Source organism: Anarhichas minor, unplaced genomic scaffold (assembly GCF_050575085.1).
Source record: "Anarhichas minor isolate MPS153535 unplaced genomic scaffold, ASM5057508v1 ptg000026l, whole genome shotgun sequence".
Classification (NCBI taxonomy): Eukaryota; Metazoa; Chordata; class Actinopteri; order Perciformes; family Anarhichadidae; genus Anarhichas; species Anarhichas minor.
In genome coordinates this window covers 141230-154635 of record NW_027466472.1, presented here as the reverse complement: position 1 = coordinate 154635, position 13406 = coordinate 141230, and the positions used below count along the sequence as shown (strand labels likewise).

At 39.3% G+C, this 13406-nt stretch overlaps 1 protein-coding gene across 1 annotated transcript; it reads right to left on the bottom strand.

Annotated features, from left to right (window-relative positions):
* Positions 1 to 3194: 3194 nt before the first annotated feature.
* On the bottom strand, positions 3195 to 12317 carry ywhae1 (tyrosine 3-monooxygenase/tryptophan 5-monooxygenase activation protein, epsilon polypeptide 1). Its single transcript, XM_076099924.1, has 6 exons — positions 12025 to 12317; positions 8934 to 9133; positions 7859 to 7965; positions 7157 to 7363; positions 6861 to 6997; positions 3195 to 4391 (listed from the first exon to the last, which is right to left on the bottom strand). The coding sequence occupies exons 1-6, from the start codon at positions 12086 to 12088 to the stop codon at positions 4339 to 4341; spliced, it is 768 nt and encodes a 255-aa protein (XP_075956039.1). The 5' UTR covers positions 12089 to 12317; the 3' UTR covers positions 3195 to 4338.
* Between the last annotated feature and the right edge of the window lie 1089 nt (positions 12318 to 13406).

The window sequence follows — 13406 nt, the reverse complement described above, 5'->3', positions numbered from 1 at the left end:
TGTGTGTGTGTGTGTGTGTGTCTGTGTGTGTGTGTGTGTGTGTGTGTCTGTGTGTGTGTCTGTGTGTGTGTGTGTCTGTGTCTGTGTGTGTGTGTCTGTGCGTGTGTGTGTGTGTGTGTGTCTGTGTGTCACCGTGTGTTTCCTTTGCTTCAACACGCTGAAGATGAGTCACGATGAGACGACAGAGTCAGCTACTGCCAGAGACTCTGGGAACAACCTGCCAGTGCCAACACACACACACACACACACACACACACACACACACACACACACACACACACACACACACTGATATGAGGTTTTCAAGGTCCGTATACAGAATGATCTGAGTCACACGACCAACAGGTTCATCCTGCTGTGTATTTCTGTGGTGCATAGTCCTGCAACCAGATCCCTCATGGAAGAGGCTCAGGGCCCAGACCAGATCAGACCAGGGCTGAGTAAACCTCACAAGTGTTGCCTTAAAAATACCCCCCCCCCCGACCGGCTATTTATAGCTGCTGTCTCTGCAGCAGAGGAGGAAGTCCATAATATATTTCATTGACGTTTGTTCCCTGCGAGCAGTAATCTCGCTCTGCACCGCTGCAGTTTCCAGTTTCCTAAGGAAGCTCGAGGACGCCGATGAGGCTGCAGATGTAGAGGCTGGATGTAGGGCCACACCTACTCTGGAGAACAGGGTCTTCAGATATATAATGAACGGAATGTTAAGTTATGTTGCCCCCCCCCGTGGAAATTATTTTAGGCATTATGTAATGTCAGATTAGCTGGGACTTGCTGCCCTCTTGAGGTTTCACGTTACGAGGAGAAACCACTCAACGTTCTCCCCACATTGTCGTCATGAGGCGTCCGTTTGTGTGACGTCTTCTTAGTTTTACATTCTGCAGCAAAAAATCTGACTGAGCAAAAATCATACTGGTGTAAAAATGCACCAGTAGATGTAGAAGAAGCTGTAAAGAACCAACACAAAATAAAAGTTCCTGGTAGCAGCTTTAATAAAACTATTTCTGAGATTGTGGCGCTAAAAAAAGTAAAGTTGTTTTTCTTTAAATTACCACCAAATATACCCCATGTATATATATATATATATATATATATATATATATATATACATATTGTATATATATATACATATTGCCAAGAGCACCAGAAATATATGTAAAGATGTTCTATTGTCTTGGGGTTTTAAAAAGGTTCGAGAGACGGACTTTGGATGACACTTTGCTGCCACTTTCTGCATGATATAAATTACTATAATCACATTTTACTTTCAGGAAAATACAATGAATCAGAGGATCACCAAAGTCATTAGGGTACATCCTCTGGGAACCATGAACCACGTTGCCAAATTAGCCAGAAATCCAAGCATTACAAATTCAAATATTCCACTAAAGATAAAAACTTCATAGTGGCGCTAGAGGAAAAGTTATTATGATCCATCCTCTGGGAATCACAAACGTCTATTCCAAATGTTGTGCCAATTGTGTCCTTTAGATGATGAGATACTTCCCTGGGAGGGTGCTAGTGGCCTTAGATGAAAAGTCGGGGGATCACCAGAGTCATTAGGATAAATCCTCTGGGAACCATAAACGTCTTTGTCCTGTAGATGTTGAAATATCTCACTGGGTGAGTGCTGGAGGCGCTAGATGAAAAGTCAGAGGATTGCAAAACTCTGGGGACCTAAAATGTCTCTACAGATGGAGAAATGAAAAGCACTCATCCTCTTGGGACTATGCATGTGTGTAGTAATTTTTCAGCTGGACATCCATGCAAGTCATTGAGACATTCCACTAAAAAACAGAAATGCCAACTTCATGGTGGCACTAGAGGAAAAGTTAGGGGATCACCAGTCATTAGGATACATCCTCTGGGGACCATAAATGTCTGGACCAAATCATTGAGACATTTAGACACTCAAAATATAAAAAAGCCAACTTCATGGTGTGGTCCAGGTCAGGGGACTGCAAAACACTGGGGACCTTGATCATCTTCACAAATGGAGAAATAGAAAGCACTCATCCTCTGGGGAACATGAATGTGGGTAGTAAAATGTGTCAAGACAATCTGCCACTTAGATTTTTGACATTTCTTGTAAAACAATCTTTGTCCTGATAGTTTTGCTATTTAAAAAAAGGTCACCGGGGCACAAAAAACAATACATTTCATCCTCTGGGGAGCAGGAATATTAAATCTAACTGAAATCCACGTGTTTTTCTTGTCATGAACCTAAGTTTTGGTCAAGGAGAAAGTCTAACCTGACAGTGGCACTACAGAAGAAGAAGGGGAGGGGGGGATTCTGATCGTATGTCTTGATCGGTGTCGCCCTCAGCAGCACCTCCCACTGCAGGAAGGAAGTCATTTTTAACTGGCTGGATGTCGCACGCGGCCACTTTCCGTCAGACTCCTCCACTTTCACCTGAGGCTAAATTTAAGCTATAGGCACTGAGCCCGGGCTGTTATTAATGGTGATGCAACTGTAGCACAGGTTGCAACTGCTACAGAGGTTACAAGCAACTGAAACCAGGGAGGCAAAAAAGGTTAAATGAGTGAAAAAGAAACTAAAATTGTCAAGATAACGGCACAAATTATTCACTAAATCTATTAAAACAAAATACAGTGACGCCATCTTTGTCTGAGCCACACAGAAACATTTGTTTGCAGTCGCTGCAGAACCACCGGCATTAAGATTGCATTTGTCTCTCAAACACAAAAAATAGGACGTATAAATTTATGATTACGCACGCTGTCGCCAACTTGGGATTCCAGTAGCAACATCTGCTCCGTGTGGCAACACTGTGCTGCGGTTCAACTAGTTTTGGGAAGCCATTTGACACAGATTATTTTTCAGTTATGAAGATACGAATGTATAAAACTTGTAACAAGGTTGTAGTGCAAATGTTAATAGTCTGCAGTAGCGATCGGCACTGAAACCAGGGCTAATATGATTCCCCAGGGGTTAGACCCAGGACGTATTGCTGGACCCGCTGGAGGGAAGGGAGGCACGGAAGAACCAGAACCAGGACTGAGAGGGTCCGACTGTCAGACCCTGCTGCAGTAAAATGAGGTTTTCTAAAGGGAGTCTGGTGCTCAGAGACACTACCACTTTAGTCCACAGGGGGCGCAGAAATCAACACAAAGTTAAAGTTGCTTGTAGCAGCTTTCATCAAACAATATAATAAACACAACGACTCAGTTCGTAACGTTTAATTTAGATTGTTTAATGTTAATTCCATGCTGTGTTTCAGTAAGAACAATACAGATTCCCTGTCTGTGGCTCCAGTCAGATATCCAGTAGTACAAATCAGCTCCAAGTTACACATAATGAAGCAAAAAGAAACAAAAGACGAGAAAGAAAGAAACCCTTTGAACTCGGAGGAGTTTTAGAAAAGTAGGGGAGAAGCAGCAGAAATAAAGAAGGAAAATGTGTTAACTCATGCAAGCACTGACACTCCTGTCAATTTTAGGGTTCTCCGTTCGAGGAGGCGGGGCCAAAACCGAGACTCGTCTTTTTATTTATTTAATTAAAACCACCAATTTATGGATAAGTCAACCTTCATAGATTCAGCATGTGTTTACAGTTACAGTATTTCAGCACAACGTACAGTCCAAGGACGACTACAGAAACATGACAACAGAACCACTATGGTGTAAAGGTTAAGCACTTCTTTGCTCCACCTGGATATCGAGAACTTTGCCAACTTCCTCTGAAAAACCTAAGTTAACAAAAAAGGGCACTTGTAGTTTTCCAAATGGCCCCCCCCAAAACACAAAAAAACCAAAAAGAAAACAATAAAATGATTCGCATGACATTTCACTAGAACAGATAAAACAGCTCCCATAACTAATAGTCAACATTATCAGTAATAAAAGTTAATTTCTGTAATTACATTAAGAAAAGATTCTCAATACATCCAGCAACTGATAAACATATGGAGAAAAAGCAACAAAAAAAACACAATAATGAAAACAAAAGATTTCAGAACCGCTTGTACCAGGACAACAAAACAACACGAAAACAACCCGGGACTCTCTCTTGTTTATCTTTGACTGTCTAACATTGTATTTCCTGTCTCAATTAAGTGCTATTTACTTGAATGATGTAAGGGCTAATATATAAAAATAAAAAAGAAGAGGAAAAACAAAACGTGTTGGCTCCTTGTGGCCCTGCTGGGTTTCACGGAGCTGCAGAGGTGGAAGAAAGGAAAAAGGAAAGGAGGGAGCGGAGGAAGAGGAGGATGGTGAGGAAGGGTGGAGGGGAGGAGGAGTGTGAGGAGGCGAGGAAGGGTGGAGGTGGAGGTGGGGGGTCTCAAGTTGTTGGCTGTTGGTGGCGTCGTCGTCGTCTCACTGGGCCTCGTCCTCAACGTCCTGCAGCGTCTCTTTGTTTTGTTCTTCACCTGGTCAAGAAGAAGAAGAAAAGTGTCTTATTCACCAACACGGTTTCCGTTCTTAAAGGGCCAGTGCGCAGCATTTTGGGGGACTGATGATCCTGTCTTCGTTAGCTTAGCATCGGGCTCCATGTCATCGATTTAGTTTTATTTTGTATTTTCTGACCCGTCTTTTGCCGTAAGAGGATCTTATTTACGGATACTGGTAAAAACAAGTATTCAAAAGCCTTTTATTGAAGTAAAAGTAGCGATAAGATAGTATAAAAATACTCCTTTACAAGTTAAAAGTCCTGCTTTTAAAAACTGTGCTTAGCGAACAAGTGCAAAAGTAGAATCAAGTGTATTTTAATACCTAAACTGATCAGACGTGAAAGTATTATAAATGTATACAGAGAGATGATCTGATGGTGTAAATATTACTGAAGCACTAATGTGTACTTAGTACACTTTATATACCGTTTTATTTACATTCCCTAATCTCACAAAGACATTTCTCTCTTTAACTGCGTGTGAAAAACTTTATTTCCTGTGTTTATCTGGAGAATGTGTCACTGACATGAACAAAAGTAAATATCTTTAAGCACTTCCTGTTCTTATTTCAAAATAAAAGGAATTCTAGCTATTTTTCTGTGGACAGGATGACGGCATTTAAGGCTTTTATTCTGAAATACCTGCAGGACAGATTTGTGTGAAAACGCAGCGACTTGCACGGCTCCATAAATATGAGAACCGCCTTTTGAATGTGTGGATTATTACTAATATTATTACGAATGAGCGCACACACTTAACCTTTTTCTGTTAAAGTAAATAGAAATGACATTTATAAATAAATTAAAAAGGTAATTTATGTAGAAGTTAAGGGCTGGTTGTGGCAGCAGACTGTAGTGCGGAGGCCACAACGGGCCCTCACTACAGTCGGTCCAGACTCAGTCGTCCACCGTTAAAAGGTCAAAGTAGAACTTTACAGAAGTCACTCATTTACAGCTTCACCAGCAGGAGAAACACTGTTTAAAGGATAAATGACAGCAGATATGTCAACGGTATGAAAGACGTTTCCAACTATTCGGTCGAGCTCTAGATCAACGTCAGCGCTCTACAAATATTCAACGCCACACAAATATCTTCTAAAATATGTTGATAAACCCTCACAACACATCCTCCCTACTGTCCCAACCACGGGCTTCGTGTGTTTAAATGATCGTTAACATCTAAACCTCTGTGTGTCTCACACTCTGAGGTAACAGAAGTCAAACTCAGCCGATCTCCAGAAACACTGTTTGAACTGTTTGTGGTGGAAGATCAACGATCACAGCCGGTAACCAACAAGTTAATACAGAATCCAACCCAACAACAGGTGACTCATTTAATTATTAAACCACTCCCAGGATCCAGGTCCTGGAGACTTAAGCTGACGTCAAGTGTGGCTTTTTAAATCCTGGCTTAACTTTGGACCGACTGACCTTCAACAACCAGACTCTCTCTCTTTAAAGAGTTCTTATGAACGTCAGCAGGAGAAGCAGGACACCGTGGGTACCTCTTGGGCTTATAATCAGAGTAATGGTAACTGGTACCGGATGTCTTTATTTAATAAATATTCATAGCTTCCATTGGGCTTTTTGAATGAATTCTGACGTCGTCGCACACAAAACAAATACTCTCAATATAAAATGATTCATCCGATGAATGAACTGTCTCTAATGAATAGAACTCATCAGTGCGTCCTCCCGTCAGAGCAGATAAACCACGAAAACTAACTTCAGACTTTGTTGTTACTTGATAATCACTAATAAATTTAACTATTTGTATTTGGGGGACAAGTAAAAACTGACTTCAAGTTAAAAAACATTGAAGTCTCTAAAAGGCTAAATGCCAACAATTACGTATTAAAGCTACTTCGTTAGATAAAAATATGTTGTGAATTTTGGATGAATTAACACCTGAATATTGATATAAAATCTGAACGTCAACGCAGTGATCAAAGCCTTTAACTCTTCGTTACGGCTCTAGAAACTAGAACTACAGAGCAGAGAGCAAATAACAAAATCACACCTAAATACAACTAATTACATGAGACTGTTAACCAGTCGTACTGGGTGATGAACACGGAAAGTTTGATTTCGTATTTAGCCGACAGTGAAGCAGACTTGTGTCACCCCGATAGAGTTTCAACCGTTTTAAGATGAAACTTCACTGAAGTGTGGATGGACTCTAGTTACTTATTACTAAAGGAAAGTCTTTAAATGTGGTGCAGAAGCTACAATCACCAGTTAAACGTACGACTTTTCCGTGTAAAAGATGGAAGTACAATATATTAAACTAGCTTTTTGTGTTGCCAGAACATCAAATCAAGCTTCTCAGTTTAAGACACGTTAGAAACTGTGTGTAAAAAGGTTGTTAGGAAGGTAAGAAGGAGATGAGTGAGTCAGTGTATCAGCGTCGAGCCGTGGAGAACAGAAACATGAGTATTCCGACTCTCACCTTCTCCCTGCATGTCTGAAGTCCATAGTGTCAGGTTATCACGTAACAACTGCATGATGAGTGTGGAGTCCTTGTAGCTGTCTTCATTCAGTGTGTCCAGTTCTGCGATGGCGTCGTCAAACGCAGCCTTTGCCAACCTGAGAAAACACATATTAACACGTTAATCAATGGTTATATTTAAAGCAGCATCTTTAAATGAAGGTGGAAATATAAATATATATGTATGTAAATCCCTTTCAAAAGGATCAGATTTGGAAGCTGCTATGTAAATGAAAGCGTATTGCAGAAACAGTTACCTGCAGGCGCGGTCGGGGGAGTTTAAGATCTCGTAGTAGAAGACGGAGAAGTTGAGGGCGAGGCCGAGGCGGATGGGGTGCGTGGGCGGGAGCTCCAGCATGGCGAGGTCGGTGGCCGTCTTGTAGGCCACCAGGCTGTTCTCCGCTGCCTCCTTTCTGTGGTTGCCGGTGGCAAACTCTGCCAGGTACCTGTGGTAGTCTCCCTTCCTGGAATTAGGGGAGAAAAAAATATTTTTATGCAACCTCCGGTTCTGCCGAGTGAAGCTGATGAGGAAGTGTCTTAAAGCGGCATTCTCTCTAGTGACCACCAGGGGGCGACTCCTCTGGTTGTATAGAAGTCTATGAGAAAATGACTCTACTTCTCTCTTGATTTATTACCTCAGTAAACATTGTAAACATGAGTTTATGGTCTCAATCTCTAGTTTCAAGTCTTCTTCAATACAATATGGTATGCTTTAGGGCGGGGCTACACAGTGATTGACAGGTCACTACCAGAGAGTCTATGGTTTGTTTCACTGCAAGATATTTCTAAAAATTTGTGAACCTCCTCGATATTTCCATAGTTTCCTTTAGATACTTTGTCTAATTCCCTGACCTTTGCTGTCTGGACTTTACCTCTCAATACTCCATAATTAACCTACATACTCATCGTGTGCTTATTTACTCCACTACTGCGTTACAGTCAGACCACAGAGCTCTTACATTTTGTTGTAGAAGACCTTAGACTCTCCCATGACAGCAGAGGGCAGTAGGTGTCTGTCCAGTGCATCCAGAATATCACCACAGATCGTCTTCAGCTCCTTCTCCACCTACAAACAAACAAACAAAATGAAGACAACAATTCCACCAGCACAAACATGTTGATCATTTTATTTAAAGGGCTGCGTGAGATATCGTTACTTGGAGGTACAGAAGACACGAAGGAACCACAGAAGACACGAAGGAACAACAGAAGACACGAAGGTACAACAGAAGACACGAAGGAACCACAGAAGACACGAAGGAACAACAGAAGACACGAAGGTACAACAGAAGACACGAAGGAACCACAGAAGACACGAAGGAACAGAAGACACCAAGGAACCACAGAAGACACGAAGGTACAACAGAAGACACGAAGGTACAACAGAAGACACGAAGGTACAACAGAAGACACGAAGGTACAACAGAAGACACGAAGGTACAACAGAAGACACGAAGGTACAACAGAAGACACGAAGGTACAACAGAAGACACGAAGGTACAACAGAAGACACGAAGGAACCACAGAAGACACGAAGGAACCACAGAAGACACGAAGGAACAGAAGACACGAAGGAACAGAAGACATCAAGGAACCACAGAAGACACGAAGGAACAGAAGACACAAAGGAACCACAGAAGACACGAAGGAACCACAGAAGACACGAAGGTACAACAGAAGACACGAAGGAACCACAGAAGACACGAAGGAACCACAGCAGGATTAGCTGACTCTGACTCCCATCAGGTCATTTGACTGCAGCCTCTCCCTTCTCTCTCCCACATTAACAGCCAGCTCATATTTCTCCTTCATAAAAGCCAGACAGAGCGGAGGACTTTGCCAAACTATGACTCAGATGCAGTGTGTCCAGTAGCTGCTTATGGTGTGTAATATTTAATATGAGCATAGTGATCTCACATTAGCACGGCAAAATCTGAGAAGATGTATTTGGGACAATGTGCTCCTTGCAGACCGCCGACTAAATACAAATACTGAGCTTGTTTTTGGGAGTGAAGTGACATCCAGGTACTTTACCGTTTGCCGGTATTCCCGGATCATCTTCAGTTTCTCCTCCACGCCCTTGCTCTCCTCCCTCTGCTCGATGCTGCTGATTATCCTCCAGGAGGCTCTCCGAGCTCCGATCACGTTCTTGTAGGCCACCGATAGGAGGTTCCTCTCCTCCACTGTGAGCTCCACGTCCATGCCGGCCACGTTCTTCATAGACACCACCATCTCTGTGGAGGAGACACATTTAACCCGTGAGAACTTGGATATTTTATTCATCACATCTTGAGAATCCGACTAGCTGTCAATCTTCTGAGGATTCCTGTTGTCTGACTAATGAGATTTCATGTCTTACGTCTTTTAAATCAATTAAATTATGAAGCTGTGACATAACGCCTCCACCTGGCACAGATTCAGGTGGTAACCACCAATATATGACATTTCTCAGCTGGTCTAAAAGCATTATGGGTAAATTCTTCAGGCTTGAGGGACGTTATACTCAAAGATAATAATTTACAGCTCACAAAATATGCAAGTCAGGTGTGACCGTGAAGTGACAGAGGGTGTTTAGAGTGCATGTTGAGGTGCAAAACGTCCATCTATTCATTGGCAACAACCCAACAAATACACACACAGACCTACACACAAGTCAGTAGCTTAGGAGGTGCAATGCAGCCCCATGGCGCACACCTCAACCTTCAAAAGATGTATTTTAAGTAGGACTTCATCCACTTGTTCCAATACAGCCGTAGCTAATGGAGTGAGTATGAGAGTCTATGCACCGATATCACATTATATCATTTATAAAGTAACTTACGCTACAAAAGGAACAACATGTCGCTCGCTAGCCGGTCGCTACTGCACATGTGCAAACTAGTGCTACCCACCTGTGGTTAAACACAGAGCTAGTCAATGCTAGCTGTCAGGGGCTAAACAACGGAGTTAACAGCTAATGTACGGAGGTTGCATTGAGTTACATTATGAGGCGTTCAAGCTCCATTCAGTAAAAATGAGTATTGGGCGGTTCATTATAACGTTGTGTACAAATGTGATCTTGTTAAATCTCGTTTTTTTTGGCGATAAACGGTTAAATAAATTTGTTTAAAGATGTTTTCATAGCAATATAAAATAGATATTAGAGAAGGAATTGTGACCCGTTTAGCTTTATTGTTTATTATAATGTACTGGCGTCGGATCGGTACTCGGTATTAATGGGCAAGCTCAAATTATATTGGAACATTTCTTGACTGCAATGTGTGAAAATGTATTGTGAGAGTTTTTATTAGTGACTGTTGATTGATGCACGATGTACGTAGGACACAGCTGGTTTTGAGGAGATTATGTGTATTGATTTTTCCCACCGTCGCATTACAGCCCACCTCTCTACGAGATCTTTTGTTTTAACTATTGTGAAGAGTGCAAGCTTTACAGATGTTTTCTATATGACATTTTGTACATTGTCTTGTAGTGGCAGAATGGTTTGGACCGGATTCACACAGCCTCTCTAGCACCAACTAAACATAACTCAAATGCAGCTTAACCAATGAAGTACATTCCCTTGTAAATGTAAGATGTCTTTATTATAATAAATAAAAGGACATTATGAGTCCTAAGAGTACAATTAGAGAGTGACTGATGTACTAATCTCTTTTAGATCACTTCTTAAAACACATTTTTACAGACTGGCTTTTATGTGATGTCGTCGTTTTCTGTTTGTTGATTTTACTAAATTATTTTACTATATATATATATATGTTGATTTTATTGCCCTTTGCTGCTTATGTCTGTCAAAGCACTTTGTATATTCTGTTTTTAAAGGTGCTATATAAATAAAGTTAGTTATATTATTATTTAAATAGCTAATGTATGACTTTTCCCCTACGCCCCCCCCCATCTACGAAGCACTATATAAATTTGTCTTTTCACCGACATATATATATATATATATATATTTTATTATTATTTTCTATCACATGTTGGTTTAGTTATTCTGTTTAAAATATATATATATATATATATATATATATATATATATATATATATATATATATATTTTTCTCAATACTTTGTATATATAATATTTATATATTTAACTATTATTTTCTATACATCACATGTTTTAGTTATTCTGTTTAAAAAAAATTATAAATATATATTTTGAATGCTTTGTATATATAATATATATATATAATATATACATATTTATGTGTGTAATATATATAGGTATATATTTAACTATTCTTTTCTATACATCACGTTTAAAAAAAATGATATATATATATATATATATTATTTTCGATACTTTGTATATATATATATATATATATATATATATATATATATATATATATATATATATATATATATGGGTAATATATATTTGATGACCTATTGCAGCAAAAATAAAAATAAAACCCAGAATGAATTGTACTACATTCCAGTGAGGGTACCATTATAATCCAGTAGCCCATAAAGTACTCTGTAAATACACTGAGTGAGTCATGGCACATGCACTCTAACGTTACTGGGCAACGTATTAACCAGTGGCGACGACAGCCAGTCTAAAAACAGCCTCATACAAGGCCCTTAAAGGTGTGACAGAGAGTATACCGGAAATGGGGATTATTAATGTACAAAATTATTATTATTGTACAAAATTATTATACATAGAAATAACAGTGTCATGACACTGGGGCGTTAGCTTCTAGTAGCTATAACCGGACCCAGTAGCTCAAACGTTAAGCTAATTTATCGTTAGCATGGTGCTGACAGTTGACGCTCCAGTCATCCGCCATTTTGTTATGGGCCCGCCTTCGCTATACGTTAGCCACCATCCGTACATTTTTTTTTCTTCTAAATAACACAGGGGCTTGATTACATTTACTGTTTTTAATATTTAAAAGTATGTTTCATATTAATTCCCCCCCGAATCCAACGGCCAACTGCCATGTCAATGTATTGTTAAGCTGAAACAACGACGGCCGTTAGCCTGCATTAGCTCCTCTTACTAGTTAGCCGTGGCTAACATTGTAGCTAGCTGAGCACTGCTCCGTCAACGTGAGCTAACGCGAACATGTCCCCCTCTCACGCGCCAGCCCCGGGAAAATAAGTGCGTCCTTACCGTCATATCGCTCTGCCTGCTCGGCAAGCTTTGCCTGGTAAACTAGGTCCTCTCGCTCTCCCATTGTGGTGTCGCGGTGCAGCTGGAGTTAGCGAACGGAATTCAAAAGCGGCAATTTATTCTAGTGGAAAACAACGGTGATGGTGGTGGTAGTAGTGGAGGTGCACCAGGTCTAATCGGCGGTTCCTAGAAATCAACTGTGGGTCGATTGAGTGGTGTTCCGCCCCACCGGCAGCGATGTGCTGTGTGTTGATGGGAGTAAAGATGGCGGCCGGTCTCATCAGAGCGATGCACACATACGCACATGAATCACCAGCTCTGAGACCTCCTCCTCCTCTTCTACCACCCAGTAAAACATGTAATATCTGTAAAGAGAGGAGCTTAATCATGAGAGCATTTACAGTATTAAACACTAACTACGCTTTTATGAGTTGGTCAATTATATATACTGTCATTTGGGTTTTTTATCAGTTGATTCTGATAACATTTTTTTAAAACAGAATAAACTAAACCAACATGTGATGTTACCAAAGTATTACAAATAATAGTTAAATATAAATATATGTAAAAAATGATCTCTCTCCCTCTATATATATATATATAATTTCCAATACTTTATATTTATAATATATTATATATAATGTGATATACAGTATATATTATATATATATATGTAATATATATTTATAAATATATATATATATATAACTATTATTTTCCATACATCACACGTTGGTTTAGTTATTATGTTGTTTAAAAAATATATATTTATTTATATATATTATTTTCAATACTTTGTATATATAATATATATGATGTGATATATATATATATATTTAACTGTTATTTTCTATACATCACATGTTGGTTTAGTTATTCTGTTGTTTAAAAAAATGTATATATATTTATTATATTTATTTATATATTTTTTTAAACAACAGAATTTTTGGGAAGACACATTGCGAATTATCAAAAGTAACTTTTACTGCTTTAAGCAGCACAAATTAAATCCTATCTACCTCCATTTTTGGGGTGCTGATTGTTTCTCTAAATACTTTAAAAATATATATATATATATATTTATATTACAATAGATCAATTTACTTTATGAGTGCCCTTTTAGTTGATAATTATTTAATTTACCACATTTCTATTATGACAATGAAAACCTTTTCCACTAACAGTTGAGTAAATTGCAAGGATATTAAATAAAGCTTAATTAATTGCATAATTAGCATAAATAATAAGCAATTAATGTCATCATTTTCTGTGTGATTGTAATTTAAATCCTGTAGTCATTTTCCCTTTGGTGTTTGAATATAATTAAAACATTACATGATATGTTATGTCAGTATTCTAGCTATAATGTGTATAGGTGAGTC

Excerpts from the sequence above, each read along its gene's own strand:
- ywhae1 (XM_076099924.1), bottom strand. The coding sequence starts at position 12,088 with ATGGGAGAGCGAGAGGACCTAGTTTACCAGGCAAAGCTTGCCGAGCAG. Across the intron at positions 9,134-12,024 it reads GCAGGCAGAGCGATATGACG|AGATGGTGGTGTCTATGAAG; the intron begins GTAAGGACGCAC and ends TCTCCTCCACAG. Across the intron at positions 7,966-8,933 it reads TCCGGGAATACCGGCAAACG|GTGGAGAAGGAGCTGAAGAC; the intron begins GTAAAGTACCTG and ends GTTTGTTTGTAG.